At 34.3% G+C, this 20,923-nt stretch overlaps 1 protein-coding gene across 2 annotated transcripts in view; it reads right to left on the bottom strand.

Moving 5' to 3' along the window:
• PHTF2 (putative homeodomain transcription factor 2) overlaps positions 1 to 20,923 on the bottom strand; it is a 69,900-nt gene that overhangs the window by 12,705 nt on the left and 36,272 nt on the right. For both annotated transcript variants that reach the window (XM_074903394.1, XM_074903393.1), the window contains 8 exons: positions 16,828 to 16,993; positions 15,984 to 16,148; positions 10,852 to 11,053; positions 9,318 to 9,476; positions 5,909 to 6,127; positions 3,533 to 3,661; positions 2,116 to 2,388; positions 960 to 1,091 (listed from right to left, as the gene is read on the bottom strand). In XM_074903394.1, coding sequence (XP_074759495.1) covers positions 960 to 1,091; positions 2,116 to 2,388; positions 3,533 to 3,661; positions 5,909 to 6,127; positions 9,318 to 9,476; positions 10,852 to 11,053; positions 15,984 to 16,148; positions 16,828 to 16,993 — 1,445 coding nt within the window. The remainder of the gene's footprint in view (positions 1 to 959; positions 1,092 to 2,115; positions 2,389 to 3,532; positions 3,662 to 5,908; positions 6,128 to 9,317; positions 9,477 to 10,851; positions 11,054 to 15,983; positions 16,149 to 16,827; positions 16,994 to 20,923) is intronic.

Genomic DNA, 20,923 nt, shown 5'->3' with positions numbered 1-20,923 from the left:
GCACATTACAAACTACAAGGAAAGACATACCATTCTCTCAAACAAAGTTTAAAGGGTGCCTCTTTTTTATAACCTCCAAAACAGATCATTTCCATAACACAAGGGGTATTGTAAATTAATCACCTCAATTCCTTTTAAAATGATACATCTTTCAAATTTAAGACTGTGCTTTACATTAAAAAAATTTCCTGCTTCTAGTTCCTGCTTTACACACTCCCCAGTGTGGAAATAAGGGGATTACCACAACTAGCAAGAGATTGGCAGTTGCTCTTCACCAAAACCCTAGTTCTGTAGACACCAAGTAGGGAAAAACCTAGCTTCATGTGAGTTGAGAAAAATGGAAAAAAACTTGTGGGACAAACCAATAAACCAACCCCAAGTTAGATAATATTGATCCTTTCACAAAGAATCATCAAAATGCTCTGGCTTGAAAAGATCAGTAGAGACATATAAGGAGATTATTAAAATATGAGCTGAACATACAATAGAGTGATAGAAATATCTTTCAGATAATACTTGGGCATAATTTCTAGCTTCACCTGGCACATATACACTCACAGCACAAATATGCACATAAACTTCCTTGCTTCGTAAATTCCTTCCGTGTTAATGACTGGTGCAGCTCTTACAATAAGGTATTGTCTGTATTATACTACAAATTTTTACCAAACATATTCACCTGAGAGACTTTTCTGCTAGCATGAGTAAGACAAGACTCCCAACTCTGAACACACTCATGCTTTACTGCAAGGTAAAAACTAGACATTTACTTTCTCACAATCTGGCTGCCTGCAGACCTTGCTGGCCCAGAGTCACTAAAATGGGACTATGGGGGCACACGTGCACCAACAGGGGTAAGTGCACAGGAGCAAAAAATTCAGACTAGAATACCATCCTGCCTTCAACACCATATGAAATATTTTATATCAAAGTGGTAGCAACAATATACATTATTATACCTTCAGATAGGACCTGAGAGAAAGCCACATTTTTATGTTCTGTACTTTCTTCAAGCGGAAGTGAGGAACCTCCGATTTTCTTGCCCTTCTGGCAGATGTTAGATGACCAAAAAGTTTGGCAAAAAGTAGCCTCTGCAGAGAAGAAAAAACCCATTACTTTAACTGTTAATTGATTTGCAAGGGCACTAAAAATAAAATGGAGAAACCACTTCATTTAATATGTCAAAGTAATGTACAATTTATCAGTGTAAATTAAAATGTCAATAGTGCAGAAATAAGAGTAGAGAAGACAATAAAAAGTTTTAAAAGTCTTCATATTCTTATGATAACCAAAAACCAGCTACACTTTGAATTCTGTTCTTGACATTTCATACAACAGATCTGTTATTCTCTTAAAACTTGGGGGATGAAACCTGCCAATCATTAGAGAGCATTAGAGAGTGCCTGTATCACAGAAGTTCCTTCCAGCAGAAAAGACTGTTAGAAGCAGGTAGTTCTATTCTACTATATTAAATCACTTATTTTGGCTATAATTTGAGAAAAGACGGTATAAAAATTTTTCTTTTGCAGATGGCTAAGTATCTATACTCTGCAGCTAGTAAGGGCTATTGATACTCTCTTAAAAGTTTAAATTGCAATAACAAGCAATAAATTAACAGGTGTATTACTTCAGACTGCAGCTCTCATGTTCTCTAGTCATGGGACTGATCTATCAGCAAAACACGGAGGGGTCTGGACTGAACTGTTTGGAAGTAAACTGAGGGCTTTGAATGAAACACATTGATAGAACAAACTGGAAATTTAGAGTTCTTTTACTGAAACTCCTCTCCTTGGGAAGAAGTGAGACAAACAGTGACATGACTAAGAAAATGAGTTAATATATTGAGCAAGAAATTTTAAATAAAAGTTTAGTAAGTTTTCCCCCATAAATGCTCTCCAGGAAAAAAGGTTTAGCTACAGAGACTGTACAGAGACTTCAGTCCATTGCAACTGCGTCATCTCCTAAACTGTAAACCAACTGAAGTATTTGTCATCATTGATCTATGAATCATAGTATGCTGAAAAAAACAAGTTTTAAATATCCACAGAGTCAAAAAAACACAAACATTAAACCTCGTTTTGCTTTGGATGAAGTCTCCTGGTTTGCTGTTCATACCTGTTTATATGTCCTCTCTGCTACACATAGCAGAAAAAAGAAAATCCACACTAGAGATACACGGACCACAAAACTTATAATAACCATTGACAGAACCAGAATGTCTCCATTTGATCCAAATGCAGTCATACAAAGTTCAGTGGCAGAATGTGTAGCTAGTTGCTCCAGATCTTTAGCTTGGGAAAGTCGAAAAACAAATGGCATTAAACCCAAGATTAAAGATATGGCATTTCCAAAAATCTGATAACCAATTCCTGGTATATAGTTGTTCACCTGAAAAACAAAAAACAAGGTATATTTTTAATTTTGGAACTAATTTTAAATTAAGTCAATACATGAATTATTGATGTACTGTCTTGCTACCGCAAAGAACACTTTATAACTGTAAGTTATATGAAACCTTCAACCAAGCTTCTTCACAATTTACTATTAAGAAAAAGTCCTCAAAGAGCACTTAATGCATAGGAACCAACTATGACAAATCATTTAAAAACCAACAACATAACACTGCAGACTCCAGTGCATATTCTTGTATTAAAGATTCATTCAATGTGAATTAGCAAAGTGTGCCAATCAGACTGTGTTGCTTACATCCTGTATGTAGCTCCTATTTGTGTTTTCCTTTTAGGTTGTATGTTTTTTAAAGAAATCAAAGTGCTCACAGTACAGAAAGGACTGGAGTTCTATTGGGCTCTGACTATGGCTTTGTTTAAGTTTAGTCCTACTTTGTATTTTACCCAAAACTGTATCGTCTCCAAGTCAGGTACAGAGATCTGAACTAAGTTTGGGAATACATTGCTTTTTAACAAGTTGGAGATGGTAAGTATCAGTTGTCAGATATAGTGATAGATTTCTTAAGCTATACTAAGATTTTATGTTCAACTCTATAAAACGTCTACATTGGCTATGTTGAAAAAGAGTATAACATCAATTAAATCCTTTTCCAACTGTTTCCTGAAGAGAGGTGTACCAGAAAAAAAGATGGGATGACGCAGGAGACATCCCACTCATCCTCTTAGATGTTTGTTTCTTAAAGGGGAAAGCTTTCTTTTCCAATCTTAACTTCAGCATGGAAATACTCAGATCTGTGTATTCCTAACCCAGCATATTATATGATCATCAGAATCAAGGAGATAAATAAGAATATTCACAGCAGTTTGGAACAATAAAACAGAGGTTGGCTATGTTAGTAAGCACCTAACAATGCAAACACATTTCATTGCCCCTATACTTAAAATATAGTAGCTCTTATCTGTTAGTAGCGAGTACCTCAGAGTAATGTAAGTCATGGAACAATAATGTCAATAACAGATACCTTTTTTTAAAAGGTTAAAAAACCCAACATAAAACGAGATTATTTTTGGTAGTGCTTAGGCTCCTAAATATAGTATTTGCATAAATTAAAAAGAATACTCACTCTGTTCATTATCATACCACTGATTTCAAGCACAGACATATCTGCTTTCTTGCAGTCATTACCCTCCCATACAATTGCACTTATTTTTTCTAGCCCTGGATTCAAACTGTGGACCCAAGGCAAATGACTCTGGAAGACAAGGAATATATTCCATCAGAGATAAAAATCTGTTGTCATGTCAATATGCCTTTGTCAGCCATATGCTGACAGAAAAACACTTTAGACCAACATAATTATTGTTATATAGCATTTACTTCTACTATATGTTAACGACATTCCTCAAAATCATCCACTACTTTTCCAAGAAATAGCCATGTGTACAGAGATCTCTCCTTCCCCGTACTTAATTTTCTAATAGTGTTGAGTTATTGTGGTTGAGGATTAATTAGCTTCTTTTTTACTCAAACATATCAAAGAGAGAGGTATGAAAACAAATGTCTACTTATAAGCCATCATTAATTTTGCCACATGTTTAATGGAATACTTTATTTTTCTGATTATTTTTCCCCTAACATTCTGAAAAGTACTCTTATCAGGCTGAGCATAAGGCCAACAATTTTTTTTAGTTGCTTTCAACGATATTTGTGTACTTCACAATCCCTGTTATGGTTAAGGCCCCCCATTATTAACTGTATCTGGCAAGGCTCAAAGAGAGTGGTAAGAGTCTAATCAATACGCGCTGCTTAAGAGCCAAACAATCCCGGCTTAATCTCCTGAATGCACTTACGGATGAGGCATCTTTATTCTAAACAGAGCGCCAAGTGAGAACTAAAGGATCTGGAAAAATGTTGAGGCAACAAGTTCTGCTGCAGCAGCCATTTCTTGACTTCCCTCAACCCTGTCTCACTCCTCTCCCACTCAGGTGATTAAAAGTGCTCTCAACTCTGCCTGGTCACCAAGCTCTATGTGCATCAAACTACTGGAAGTGGTGGTGCTGAGGGGGGCGGGGGGGAGGGATGTGATAGTATTTTTTAAATTTAATTTATTATTGATTAAAAGTAAAGCAAGTGATAAAATAAAAATCTTTATCAGTATCTAAAAGAATACAGAGATTTCATATAAGTACTTAATTATCTCCCTTTTTTTTTGATTGTATGAAAAAAAATATTTATATTATTAAAACAACACAAATATTAGTTGCAGGACTTTGTTAATCACAGATTTCCAAAGTCTCCCTCTAGAGGGAGTATCAACACTAGAAGCTGAAACTCAAAAATTCAGTCTACAATCAAACAGAAAAAATTCATCTGCAGAAAAAGAAAGTTAATGCATATACGGCAATTCAACTCCCTATTGTGAAGCTTCCCTTCCAGTGGAATGAGGCAAGAACTACTAAAACTCATTCAAAAAAAGCAAAGACTGCATGAAATCCAAATTGTTCTCTCTTTTGAGGGTTTGGGGGGAAGGGTAAAATCAAATCTTTTTTATTTTTATTTTTTCCCCCAATTCTGGTTATGAGTGAAAATCCTGTCTTTTGAAATTCTTTTCCTTAGCTAGCATTAATACCATCTCTTGCATGGCATTCCTTAGCACTGATGATGCACTACCAACACATATGACATGTTTACCCAGAAGAATGTTTCACATTCTCTCCATTTTTTCAGTTAAATGGTTCAAATTGGAATGCAATCAACATGCAGTTTAAAGATAAAGCTTGTACTACAAATATAACTGGCACTGTAACATTTGAATGGATTTTATCAAATGAAGACTAAATACTTAATTGTTACTGATTAAGTATTAGCAATGGATTCTGTCCAACATTAACCCAAGGCAGGCTGCAGCTGAAGTGCTGCCCAACAAACACTAAAATTTACAGAAATGACTGCCTATATGTTGTTACAGAATAGCATTAAAGAAGAGAAATAAAATTATTAGCTTTAAGGTAAAAATAAAAATATTATATCTAAATAGAATTTAGGCATATATAATACACATGTAGCATCATGTATATACATATGTAACATTAGAAACTATGTATGTTATCTTTCTGTTTGCTTTTTTATATATTTATATATAAGCAAACAGAAAGATGTCTGCTATGTGCTCACAAATAAGTAATCCCACTAGAGAAAAAAAAAACAAAAAACAACAAACCAAACAGAACCATCTACCACAAAGGAAAAAAATCAACACATGTCCTCAACTAAAACACATGAATATTCTGTAGGCTACTTCAGTATATTGTCATATCCACTTCATTTGACAAATTAATGACTGAGTGGCAGAAATCACATTTGCTTTGTTATAATTAAAACAAATAATTTTGGCTTTGCTACTTTCATTTAATATATAGTTCTTTCTCCCAGGCCTCCTCACATATGACAAAGCTGATAATACTGAACTTCTGTGTAATCAGAATTGGTGGATACCAACCTGATGAAATGGGTCATCTCTGTATTCTTTCTTCACACATGGATTCACCTGAGGACTTTCTACATCTGTCTCACTGGTACAGGAAGAGTGGCACTCTGCACAGTGTAAGAGGTCCTCCCACAGCACATCTTCGGTTTCCGATTCCGGCCTTGCACTCTCAGAATCTTGTCTGGAGCTTGAACACCGAGAACTGCAGCTAGTACCTGATTTAGGTGTATCCTGAAATTAAAATACACATTGGAATTAATGAAGCTTTGTTATTCTACATTGTTTCCTGACAGAACAGTTATAAAGTTCAAATTAGTGAATCTGCATTTACCTGGTTTTTATGTTTCAATCTATTATCTCTCTCATCAGAAAAAATTACATGTTTATTAAAGGAATGTCTAAGTGGTTGCACATTTTTAGACACTATACAAGCACAAGTAACCATCCATGGTCCCTGCTTTGTTGGGTAGGGGGTCACATAATGAAGAATCAAATCATATTAAAAGGAAATAACTATTTTACAGATTTTTAGAACTCATTAATTTATACTTTAACAGCAATTATCAAGCCACAGCCTCCAACTATGTCTCTAATTTTATAAGCTATAAGCCTCTTTTAAAACATTTTACAGCTTATTTTAGTGAAAATGTAAAAGTGAGGCCTAGAGCCATGTACACTGTACTGAAATTGTAACAGAAATGGGACAGAGTGAGAAAAGGATCATTCAAGAAGGATTTTAAATTAATTTGACATTTTGATTTTCTGTCTCTAGTTGTTTGAGTTGAAGTACTTTAATAGCTACTTATTAACTTACATATAGTAAGGAATTCTTTCTCTAGAAAGGGCAAGGCCCTGGAGGAAGAAGGGACAGATATTTCCAGTCATCCAAGACCTGAGGCACTCAAATAGCCTCTCAAAGAACATATGTGGACCCAATTTAAGTTGTTTTAAAAGAAAGCTTGATAGTTCCAGAAGTACATTCTAAATCTAAGAGCCTGTAATAGAAGAGGAATTGACTCTCAAAGTCCCCCACAAATCACACTCCCACATTGTTAATAGTAACACACCTCAAAGACAGAGTGCGCTTGTTTGAAGAGTGTGATACATTAGGCATAGAGAGCAAAAATAAGCAAAATTATACATAGCTAATGCTAGGTATAAGTGTAATCTACATAGTCATACATAAAATTTTAATTATTTTAAACAACCTGTACTTGAGAAACAAGCATGCCTTATTACATTCACATTTTACCTATATCTTAGACGAAGAAAGAAAAACATTAAATTTGGGACATTAAGATCTGCCCATGCATACACATAAAACAATCTAATGCTGTTTTCAGAATAAGAATGCAGAACTTTAAACTACTTTCTACAGTAAACAGAATCCATTTCCTGCAAGACAGTAGGTAGTCTTAAAAGCAGTACAATCCTACTCATTGCCTTTCTCTGGCAATTTCTGTTCCATCTTAACACAAAATTTACTTATTTCTATTAGTTTCTCTCGAGAATATAGACAATTTTTTACACTAAAAAAAATAATCAAGCAATGTTTCAGCAGACCTACTGAACTGATATGATTTGTAATGCATGACTATCTGAAGAAATGTTCTTTGTTCTCCCCTAAAATCAAGCTTAATGTATTTTATGTAAGCAATTTCGTAAAGAAATATTTAGAAAAAAAATTGGTCTGAACTCTTTCCCTTTCTTTTACAAAGTGAGGAATATCATCAATGCAGAGATGCAGAAATTTTTTTGTTTTGTTTTTCAAAAAAAGACCCAAACCACACGTTTATAGAAGGCAGTCACTATTGAGTACCACTGAGTCCTGAAGTTAATAAAGTAAGAACATTAAAAATGCTTGCTCAAACAACAATTAAGTTGACAAATAAACATGAAGATTAAAGAAAATGTAGGATAGAACTTGAGAGTATATCCACTGACTTCACTAATTTTTTTTTTTAAATACAAAGAAATCTTTCACAGATTTGAAAACTATTGTTTCATTTCCTTTGTAATCGTGTGGGGGAGGCGAGTTTGTAACAATAAAGAAAGGCTTCCTCTTTCATGGCATCAGTCAGATAAGTAAATAGGGAACAAGGATAAAATATTACTGCCAAAGCTACACACAGACCAAATTTAGTCTCTTCAGTTTCTGAAGATATCTAGTCTTCCCCTCTGAAGCACTCCATGCAAGAAAAAAATACATTTAAGCTGAAAAAAAAATTAACTGTAATCATGTCTTTTTGTTTCCTCTTGTCAAGCACTAACAGCTGCACAAATATACAGTCAAAAGACATCTTTTATAACATGAAACAAACAGTTCCAAGTATCAACCTGTTCAGTTATCCTAAACCAAACATGCATAAGGCATTAAACACAAATCTATTAGCCTTCTGGATCTTTTTAACCAAAGTCTGTAAGAAATAAATGAAAGAAGAGAAAATTATCTAATAATATTTTTATGCAAAGCATCGACTTTAAGGTTTTGCAACTATTATCAAAGAAAGCAGTATCTGAACCCTTCTAAGGAGACATTTCTTACATCAAGTAGAAAGCTTACTCATGAGGCTCTGCTTATTAAACCCATCTGTAAGTGGACTTTTGTCCAGCTGAAATTACACTTTACACTCTTTTCTCATAGTCTTAGTGAAAAAATGGCAATACAGCCTTTAAAAAAAAAAAGTCAATAGATCTGTTAAGTTACATACCATTAACAAAAAAGAGCATAATTTCTTTAAAATTGAAAACAAATAAATGAAAACACAGTAACATATCCCTTTCTCTTTCAATGTCTGAGTCTTTACAGTTAAGGACTCTGCTAATATGTAATCTATGAATTCCCCTCTTCTAAACTACGATGTCATCAAGTCTCTTAAAATTTCAGTATTTTTAAGCGTTAACAATTTTGTTAAGATGTCATGACAGTATTTTAAATTATTGTTTCAATAAACATAAGGAAATGAAAACTCAGAAGTATTCAGACTTCTCCACAAGAAGGCTAGTGAATCCAAAATACTAATTAAATTGAAACAGCTTCACTAGCATGATGAAGATTTGCAAATTGCCCACTACTACTGTTTCTGTAACAAATCAAGTTTCCAGAGGAGATAAGCTGTGTCAAAAGACAGCAACAGAGCTGGCCATAACCTGAGGCAAGACCTATAGAATATATTTTAGGCTCCTTACAACAAACTGAAAAATAGAGTGAAGCGCAAACCAACTAAATAGAAAACTCTTAATTTCAAAATGCTGTTACGAAAAAAAAAAAAATCCCTGTCCCCCACTAGCACAACTTACAATGAACAGTCTCCTAAAATCGAATATACAAGAAAAAACTTTTAAGGAAAATGTATATATTCAATAATAAACCAAAAAGTTTTATCAATTTACAGAAAAGAAGCAATGGAAAACAACATACCTCCAGAGGATAGTGTTTCTTATAATGGTGAGATTTCCTGTTTCGAAGTGTACAATCACTAGAAGTGCGTTCTACATTGCGACGTGAAGAATATCCAGGTTCAGGCCCTTCCTCACTAGAAACTTCATCTGATAAATTTGTCACAGTCCTGTGAGTATCCTAGTACAAGAAATACAGTATGATTAAGACAAACACTCATATTTACTAAGTCTTGCTCTCTACTGAAATCAAAACTCCTTCTGCAACATTATTATCTATGCTCAGTTAAATCAGAGAAAAGACTGACAGGCAGAACAGTCTGGGATGTCTTTTCTACTACTTTTTGCAGCAGCACTGAAATGCATTGTCCTTGGACGAATAGATGAGAGGGAGAAAAGAGCAGCCTATTCTAGCATCTGCCAACTTCTCTGTAAGGTGGGGGCATACTCACCAAGCAAGTTAAATATAGACATCTCATTCGTTCTATGAAAGAAACTTAAAACTCTTTAAAATTACTTTTTAAAAAAAATTCTTGATTTGTTGTATTTCAACAAGAATGCAAAATGCTTGTAATTGATAAAGACAACTGAGCCTCAGTTTCATCACTGCTGAGAAAGCACATTCTGCAGAGCAGAGTGAAGTTTTAAGTGCCGAGATGAACCTTCACTCTGTCTTAAATCATATGGGTCTTTAAAGGGTTAAGTAATTTGGCTATTAAACCCACAAAGAATGCCATTCCTTTCTAAAAATGTGTCCTTGTAGACTTTCCCTTTGATACTATCATGGAAAAACCCTTGCTATGATTGTTCATTGATGGTAAATACCAGTGAGACACAGTCAAGTATAAGAGCTGTAGTGGCAGTCAATATACGTTCAAATGCCAATGACAAGAGAGCCAGGAAAAACATTTTGGAAAAGCTATTCCATAGAACAATAAGATGAAAATAGGATATCCAGGAGATAATCAGACCCAGCCAAATTAAAAGTTCTGCTTCATATGCTTCCATCTCATCCCTGCTCCTCACTATAGAGTCCTGCCTACTTCACTGAAAGGGAAATCGTGCTTTCCTCACCTTGTACAGAGATATTTTTTTTTTTTTAAAAAAAAAAGAAAGAAAAAGAAAGGAAGAAAGGAAAAGGAAGATAATTCACAGGCAAATACTCAGAATGACCTCAAAAGTACAAATTGTCAGTAATCCAAAATTTGTTCCATTTTTGCACAGAGACGACCTGTGCCCAGAGTATATCAAAAAGGCAGGAAAAGGTACATTGTGTTTAGTTGGTCTAGAAAAACACACAGATAAAAAGATAGCACACAAATTTGTGCACTGAAATACAGAATGGCAAAGAATGCTTAGATGTCAGTAAGGATCCTCCCTACAAGAAAAAGGAAAGGCTAGGAATAAGGATGAAATAAGAAGACTTAACATAATTTTTAGCTCCGGGACCCTAAACCTAATTTCATTTTTAAAACATGAAAAGCATCATAAAATACAACTCACATACCATTTGACAAATTAATAATCCTTCTTTGAAAGCAATGAAGCACACTTACTTTGTGATGACTTTGATTGTTGAAGGTATCCCTCACTGTTGCTGTGCTCCACCCTGACTCTTCTGGCTTAATCACCTCACATCGACGTTCATGGGCCTGCACACATTCCTCACTGCTTTTACCTGTCTTTTTCCCATCAAGGGACACGTAGCCATTATCAGTCTCAGTGGATTTATCTATTGAGTTTTTTGCTTTCTTAGATCTATATTTGAAACAAATACATGTATTAAATTAATGACTCTCTCAATTTTTTTCCCAGTCTAACTCCTGCTTATCCTTCTCAACCAATGTTTTAGTGTTACTACTAAGATGACCACAAGATAATAATATTAACATTTGATGCAATATTTCTAACTGTTTCATCTTCTAAATAATACACATCATTCTTTCCTAAAACTGTTACAAAATAAATAGTCAGTGTCTGAAAGAAAATCATATTATTAGTTACTGACAGAAAAGGAAACCTGTGTTTTAAAAACTAAAACTTCACAGCAACTTTGGCAATAGAAGAACCACAAGCCTCAAATGTAAAGAGAAACTTCTCCATCTTAATAAAAGAAGAGGTATGCTAAAGATTCTTCAGGTGTTACTAATTCAAAGCAAGTATGCCACTTCCTGAAGCTGCAAACAAACATGTTATTTAGTACCTTGTACACATATATTTTTTGTTGTTTTAAATTCACTCTGCTTATTAGCAACTCGACTAAACAGAAGATGATTTATCCTTTTCCATATTATCCAGTAACACCCCGGCAACATTTTGATATATCTTACAAACACACTGATTAAGCCTGTTTTCAAATCACAAAAAAAGCCTATGAATTATGCTTCCGTATTATTATTAAGACTACTAATATTGACTAATGGTCTTCCATAACATTCTCAAGACAAGGCCCTTATCCAGTCAATAGATGTAGCAGCAAAAATATCTAATGCCAGAAAAAGGCTTTCTCAAAGCAAACATTTCGATGATTACATCTTCAAATTAGAAAGTACAGCTGACGAAGGGATGAAAAGGAATAGCTGCTTGATACCTTATTAATAGAGACTACTTTAAGTCTTCACTTAAACTTCTGTATTCTCAAAGTAAATGACATGGAAAGAATCAGAAACGCAATTAATATCTTGTATTTATTAATTTTGTGAACAAGAACACTTGTGTGGAAAAATAAAAAAGTGTTATAAATCAATTTTCCAGACTTTTTTTCTTTTTATTAGAAGTAGAACACTGTCATAAAAGTATCAAGAGTCTGTCAATTGATCTGGTGCTCTTATGAGGGAATACACATCACCTTTAAGGAGTGAGGCATTTTGTGAGAGCTTAGATTACACAGTAGAATATTAAATTCCTTTTTAATATGTATATTGAACAAATCAGAAAAACTGGGATAGTCTCCTCACATTCCTCCCAAGGTTTTCCACATATACAGGGAGACTTGAACACAACAAATGTCTAGGGAGAGCTGGATAAAATAGAGAAATCCAAAAAGAAGCAATTAATCTGTTGGAATGCAGACAAAATAATGAAGAGACAACATTACTGAGGTGTTTCATTCTCCTTTTCCATCTTTAATCTAATTCCACCTCCCTTCACCCCTCCCTGGAAGAAAGCTAACAGCAAAGCTATAGAAGTCACCTACTATTCCCTGACCTACTCCCAAAATTTTTAGTCAACTTTATTTCTAAATTAGTACAAAACCAGCAGAGACACTTTCTATGGTTATTATATACTTGCATGGATTAATTTTTATTATAACCTTACAAATGTAAAGAGACAGCAAGATGTTTTAGCATGTGTTTTGTGGTGGAGAAGCAGTTAATAAGCCTCCCATTTGCAGATTACCAGAGGTAGCTTGCATACAGAGTTTTCATTTTCTAGGTCTGTTAAAATCTAAAACATTATTGAGGCTTTGGACAAAAAGGTCAAACTATCAACAGTAAACATGTTAGAACTTTATTTCCATGGCATTCCATGATGTCACTGTTTAATACAATTAATGAAGATAAGACAACTGAAGAGAAAGCTTAGCTTATTATTTTATGGCAAAATCTGCTGTTCTACTTCTGGAATAAAGCAAGTATCAGCCTTTCAGTGGCAACTCATTGTGAAATAGTAAGTTTCAGTAAGCTCTGAGTTTGTGAGCACTAAAGAAGTAGCACTAATACTAAATTAGCTGCAATAATCAAGAACCCAGAGAGGTCAATTTTTAATGCATTAAATATACTTTTGGCACTTTTTAAAAATTTATTTTTAGCAGCGTAAAAGGTAATGCAGCTATCACATACACACATACATTCAGTCAGAGAGAGTTACTCCACAAGTTACTTAACTGTATGAGTGGAATAACAGGACAACTCTTCCAAGTTTGATTTGAGAAGCTTTTATACATTTCACATGAAACTTGAAAGCTACTAGGAAGAAGTAGCCTCAAACAGTTGAGTAGGAATAGTAAGAGAAAAAAAGAACATAAGGATGCATGTATGTGAATTTGTTCAGGTAGGACTTCACTACTCAAGCAATGTTTAAGTGCTAAAACTACAAGACAAATACTAATCTGATATCAACTAAGGCTCATTTTGAGAAACAGGTAACCTGACTCAAGTCTTTGTTTCTAACACAGAAATCAAAGTTATTTTTTGTAATAATCCCTCGATTTAAGTGTAAGCTTCAAGCCAGAAAAGCATACATTTGGGCTTGAAGTTACACTTTCATGTACTATACTGTGTTAAAGGAAAAAAACCAATAACAAACAAACAATACTTCCCTATCTGATAGAAATGTATAATTTCCTATAAATACTATATATATAAATCAACTTTTTAAATTTCTTGCTAGAATTAAAAATGTTTAAGAGCAAGACAGGACAACACTGTGAAGAAATCCAAGGTCTTTCTTAAGAAACTTGAACATATGCAAAACCTAAGTCAAGAATGACTTTCAGTCTTACTCATACATCAGCTAGAGAAAAATATTAAGGAATATTTAAATCAAGTTTCTGGAAGACTGCAGATTTTCACTGTCAAGTATTCTATTCTATTTCCCTGTATTTACTCTGGGGTTGGTCAAAAAACTCTCCTACCTATTCACGCTGCAAAACTTCTAAAGAAGCCACCATTGTAAGATTTCCATAACTGGAGTAAGGACACATACAGAGAGCAATGTCCCAAATCAGTATTACATTCTAAATAAATTACCTATTTGGATATTGCCCTCCTTTCCTCTAAAACTAGTAATTAGTATTTTCTAAATTGCTCCTGTGCTGAATTAAAGTTTAGAATTATATTTCACTAGTCAGATGGAGTTTTACCATTCAAGAGGATATTTACTGAATACACAGTTCCAGATTACCAGTGACCTGAGCATAGGCAAATAGTCTATGTACACAGGGTCGTGCTCTAAAGCAAAGAACATAATTTCTAAGGTTAATTTTGAAACCATATGTTTAAGACCTATACTTAGATCTCCAGGAAATGATATGTCAAAGCTTAATATATGAAAAACTGCTGTAAATAAACACTAATGAAACATTCTAAGGTGCTTATCTCAAGAGCTTCAAAATATGTCTTAAGAAACAGGACGGATGCCACTTGTAATTCCTTGCACTGAGGTTTCATAAAGATTTTCTTCAGCAACATCACCAAATAGTCAATGTACTCTACGCTGCGCTCCTGTTTACTCATTCCCAGCCCCACTTTGTCATCCCACTGTGCTGACAAAACTGTTTGCATTACCATGAAAAAAACTACATAAAGAAACTGATCTGCATGATCTCCTGGGAAAAAAATGTTATTTTTCAGCTGGACAAGTTCCTGATATGGTTTGTATGGCTCCAGACACACGAACAACTGTGCCTCTGCAACTGAAGAGGTAACAAGCGAGTAAGGGCTACTTACAGTATTCTCAGTCACTCTGTGCTCTTTAGCCTTTGATGATACTGTACATACTAAGTAGTCATTATTGAGGCTTAACATCTATATATATACACATGCTACCTCTCATTAAATGGTTTAAACACATCCTTAGAGTCAAGTCCCACACAACCCTTCTCAGATGAAAATACTGAGCCCAATATGAGGGGAGGTAAGGAAAAAAAAAAACAAAAACAAACAAAAACCTTACAACAGTCCTCCTCTTGTTGCAGATCACTATCTTCAGTGAATGGAAAATATTCAAAAGTTTAGAAGATTACACTCCAAACATACCAGAAAATAATGCATACAGACCCAAAGAACAGCAGTGGTGTCTGTTACAATGACTCCCAATTTATTAAAGCTAGATTAATCTACACACGAAAAAGTCAGATGAACTCCCTTCTCGCAATGTTTTTAAACATTTTTAAAACTTCTCCAGAGTTCTACTAGATATTCCCAGAATATAACATAAGATAAGCTTTACCAGTGGTTAAGAGCACATATCACAACTATGACAGACATGTTAGTGTTGCCATATTTAAGATGCAGCATGCACAACAAAACATCAATGTAATAACTTGCAGTATCCCTTTTCTCAATTTCATACTATTTTATGAGCATATCTTGAACACAGACTGCTATAGAATGTTTTTTTTTTAAAAAACTTTTTATTTGCCCATAGCAGTGCACTAGCAGATCAATCGTTTGCAAAACAGCTCTGGAATGTAACAGGGTTAGATGGTTCTTCCCATCATTAGAAAATTATATCTTTGATGTTTATTTATAAACTAAACGCTGTGCCGATTTGTATCCTGAAGGCTTTTCCTTCAGGAAAAGTCTGTGATTTGATGACAGTGACAGAGTTCAACAAGCATTCTCTCAGAGTAATAAGGAACTAATGCAATAAAGTAAGATTAAAGAGCTGAATTTTCTCATTGGATTAAAATTGAGAAATGAACTGAGTTGGTTCATTCCTGATAGCCCACATCAAAATATAATTTAACTAAAAGTTCGTTCAATATCTTTTCAAAATTATTGCATCAGCATTTGCAAAAGTCAAGAGACAACACATTAGTACATGTTCAAATACTGAGATGAGTTTACTATCTAGTTTTACAAAACTTAGATCAATAAAAGTTTAATCATTACATCAATGTTTACTTATTCAGAAAAGGGATAGTGCATCTTTAACACATACGTAGCCTTGAATAAATACAAACCCTGATAAAAAGAAAGCAGCATGCCAGATATCTCTGAAGACAGCGCCAATACTGCAAGAGGTGCTTGTACCGTAGCTCTGCACTGTTCCCTCCTGTGTGTTATCTGTGGTACTAGAGCCATCTCCTTCCCTATGTACTTCCAAATGTGCTGCTTTCCTTAATTTCCTTCATCAGAAGAGATTAAAATTGGAAGGTAGCTTTATAAAGTGCAATCTACTAGTTCTATAATGTGTTCAGCAGTTTAAGCATGCAAAAACAAGCAAGATTTCAAAATATTTTGCTAAAGCTTTACCACATCAATTTAATAAGCCCCATTTAATAAAACTATGCATAACACATTATCATAACGCATACACTTCAACTCATCATCAGAGGCTTAGACCTGCAAAAAATTCACTACTGCAGGTTTTCCCATTTTAATGGGACAATTCACTGTAGCAAACCATACTCAGTGCAGTGCTGGAAGACTTAAGTTCTATGCTTCCAATAGCATCTCCTTTAATGTATGTTTCCCACAGAAATTAGTCAGTATTGCACAGAGTTCTAAAGCTAAATTTGCAGTAAGTTAAATACTGTCACTTCACCACTATTCAGATACAAACTCTTCTGAGACAAAATGTCAGATTCAATGCATTAAAATTCAAATAAAACAATGCATAAATTAGTCAATGCATAAAAGTTAAAGAGCTCCAATTAAGCACCCATTATAAATTTCAGATAACAACAGAGCACCAATTTCTCATCTGTTGCAAAGCAGAGACTGTAAAGCCCTACATTTCTTCATGCACATTCTTTAGAATAGTTTAACAATCCTAAATGATAAGTACTTTAACATAGACTATACCTTCTTCTTTTACCCCCTGTGCTGGGAGATGGCTTAGGAGTTCGTGTTGAAACAATCTGACAATGCACAGTTCCAAGTAGCAACATTAGCCATATTGGCCCAATTACTTCTGTCAGAGGTATATTATGTGGGCTTTGGGCTGTATAGAATAACACTACAGCAGCAACTGGAAAAGAAGGGAAATGAAGTTGAATTCAATATTTGAAACATCTGAAACAGCCAACTCATTATATGGCTTCTGTTAAAAAGAGAAAAAGTCAGATGTAGTCCTTTACCTGCATTTTAAACCAACCCATGTAATTCTGAGAGGAAGGAATTATAATTGCAATGAAATAGGCAGTAATAACGATTTAAACATTTGCCTACTGCCTTAACATCTAGATCTTTTTATACTTATGATATTATAGCTATCGGTCAAAAAAAAGGCAGCAGAAAGAAGGGGGTGTGTGTGTGTAGAAAAAAGTATTTGGAAAGCCAGATCCATCAGGATACAATTTTAAATTACGGTGAAATTTCAGTAGGAGACAAAAACAAACAGCAAATGTCATCCTTAAAGAAGTCAAAATAAGTTTAATTCTGTATGACCGAGAATGATGCAGCACAGTGCAACAGGTTAGGTGAGCGCAGGACTCAATCCAGGAGCAGTCTGTCCAGACAGGTTGAAGTCTCTCCATCCTTGGAGATACTCAAACCCTGACTGGACACAGCCCTGTTCTAGCTGGCCCTGCTCTGAGCAGGAGTTAGGATGAGACAACCTCAGAGATCCCTGCCAACCTCAACTAGCCTGTGATTCCGTAGAACCATACATCTGTTTCGACACTGCAACAACCAACAGACTTGAGACTAGAAACTTTATATTCTCTAGCAGAATGCATTTTAAACTCCATATTCCAGTAAAAGGACAAAATTGCACATTCGGATAGACAGACATCCATAAGTGCAACCCTCTCTACATTTCATATATACTTGGGTGTATATTTTCTAGTAATGAGGAAAGATCAAAGACAAACCATGTAAACTATGAGGTAGTCTAGCTGAAGTGACCAGGATTCCAACTAGCACTTGTGGTTGGAAAAGGGGCAGCTTCCAATTCCACAGTTAACTGCTGTAACCCTATAAGCAGCTTTTCATATATAGTCAACACCCACACAGCTCTTCTTGCTCCTGTACCCAGAGCTCAACCACTTCTACATCTTAGAAATGTCTTTACAGGCTTCAAGTCAATCCAAACACATTCAACAGGCATGTGGCAGACAGAAGAGGCAATCCCTCTCTTTTCTCTGCTTATTGTATGTTTTTGTTGCTCTGCTTCTATAGCTTGAAGTACTGTGTTCTTTGCTGTAACACAGCTGAGAGAAGCTATCAAGATAAAAACCAGAAAATCCAAGAAACAATTCAGAAACAGAACAGGGAAATAATTCTCTGTGCCTAACATCCGCACATCCCGTGAAATCTTGGTTTTGTTCTTGTACCATTAAGAAGTGAAAGTCCCATAACTTAGATCTATTCCTAGCACAAGAAATACATGGTACAAGTTCAACAACCTTCACAGTTCTCTAGTAAAAATAATTGGAAAAAAATACAGCCATATGCAAATTTATGTGCCACATTCAAACACCTAAAATATCACATGAAGCCATGGCTAACACAGTAGACACTTGGATGTGATGCTTTCCACTAAAAGGAGACTGGATGTGTTTTTCATGAAAAAATCTTTAGCAAGGTAACCAGTGTTAGAAACACGATGAATGTACAAAACAATGGAATTATTTTTGGTTGTAGTTATCTATTTCTAACTCCCCATCAGTCTTTTTTCTAAATTGAAGCACAGGAGTCTTACACAGAACACTTAGGACATCTCTTACTACTATAGGTGGACTAAGTTTTTGCCATATGAGGTATTTCAGAAAAACAGTATGCATCAATGACAAATCCAACTTACTAAAAAATAAAACAGAAAAAGGGACAGATGGTAAAAGGTACAGATAATATTACCTCTTTCTAAAGGAGATTCTCTGAGTTTCTCACACATACAATTAGCTTCATAAGATATATAGTGTAAATAAGTAGTCAGTTTTGACTCCTACCGTACAATTTGGATGAATATACACTTCTGAGAACACAGAGCTCTACAGATCCATATGAAATGACTTGCAGGAGTAGGCCTCCACAAAACAATTTCAAACATCACTACAAGGTTTCTTCTGCTACTTAAAAAACATTTAACAAAGCAGAGTGCTCTAGAAGAAATCATCTTCTTCCAGAAGATACAAATCTGTAGATGGCAGGTTCCCACAGATTTAAGAAAATGTTACCAGTCTCCTGATCTTGTCAGTAGGATAGGAAGGAAACCCAAGAACTTCTTTCTGCACAGTGTGTCAATACACTGTAGTTCAGATTACCCTAGAGTTGCTTCTACCAACAGCTAGGTCTTAGAACAGAATTTCTCACACCACTTTATTTTTTTACTTACAGTATTTGGACTTGTACTTTTCGAAATGACAGTGGTTTATTTTGTGAAATGGGCACAAATGAAATTATATCACTTACAGCTAAAAGCTGTATCAAAGAAAGCAATTGTACATTTCAAAGTCCAAGCACTTATTTTTACAGCATTTAAAACTTTGAAATATTTGCCTTATGAAGTTTAAAAATACATACACGTATATGCACCTCACCACAATAAAAAAACATTATATCACTATTGAAGTTTCTTGTTTCATACTTAAGAAATACACAATAGATACACATTATAATTTCACATTTCATTTTCCTATAGAAACATTTTTAAAGTAAAAATGAGGTAATGCTATAAACTAAATGGATAAGGAGTCAGAAGAAAAAGGTTTAACTTCTACCTTAATTTATCTGTCTGTTCCATGACCTTGGACAAAAAACATTTCTCTGCAGTTCTCTTATCACACATTTTGCTAATCATGCTTTAAACTAAAGGAAACCAATGCAAATAAAATCTGGAGTTTAAATCTACAGCCATGGAAACAATTCTTTTCTGTAGACCTACATAAATGCTAGCATGTATCCTGCTAATAAATTTCAAAGCAATAATTCCAAGTAATGAAGTTCATAAATCTATAGAAAATGCCGTTCATAATTAAATTATTTAACTAAATATATATAAGCAAAATAAAGTTAGACTATTTTAGAACAGTGTTAGTGAGAATCTGTCATGATTACAAAAAGTGCAAGCTACAATACAAAATTCAGATTTAGGGCAGAAATATGGCCACCAGAATTTGAAGTGTTTTGTTGTTAAGTTTTCATAATAGATTCCTGATGTTTTGGTCTTACTGATTTTCTATGAAATTAATAACTGAGCACACCTTCTGAGTAAAATATAAGCAATATGTATATAGAAGCTAGAAGTAGAGGCTTGAGGGGGGTTGTTTTAAATAGTTTTCTATAAAAAATGTTGTCAAATTTCACTTATGCATACATTATAAGTCTTTCACTTTATTTCAAAAACCATCAAAAACTCTGTGGTTAATTCAGTACAATTTAAATAAATGTTTCAAATAGTTGGATTATAGTGTAATATATAATACTATTAATCCTTGTTCAGTGTTTGTTAATTCACAACCTCAGAAATATTTTGTCACATTACAGACTATATGGATTAAGGAAATGATACATTCCAATCATAACTTCAGTAAATCACAGATCCCAAGAAATCTGAGGGAAAAGGAATTAATTACAAGATAGCTCTAACTAATGTCTTAAAAAACTTGCTTTCACTCAGAATCTGCATTGTCTTTACTATTTTGCTGCTTTTAGATTCTTATGAAGGCTCCACAAATTAAATGTGGGTATATTTTTAAAAAAAATTTAAGAATGGGAACATAAAAAATTACTATAATAATGTTTCTCAGAATAAGCCACCTATGAACATGGTAACAAACTATAACATGTATTTTACTACCTATACTACTATAAATTACATTAAAATTATTAGCACTATGGGATCACTTACCGTAGTATATATAAATGCTAGCGTAAGCAACAATACTTCTTAAGCACCTATCTCAGAAATGGGGATAAGTAGTTTTGATAGGAGACCACATGAATATTTGTCAATATT

This window comes from Athene noctua, chromosome 3, assembly GCF_965140245.1.
Source record: "Athene noctua chromosome 3, bAthNoc1.hap1.1, whole genome shotgun sequence".
NCBI lineage: Eukaryota > Metazoa > Chordata > Aves > Strigiformes > Strigidae > Athene > Athene noctua.
Note: the sequence above shows the minus strand (reverse complement) of the source record. Positions and strands in the feature narration are given on the sequence as shown.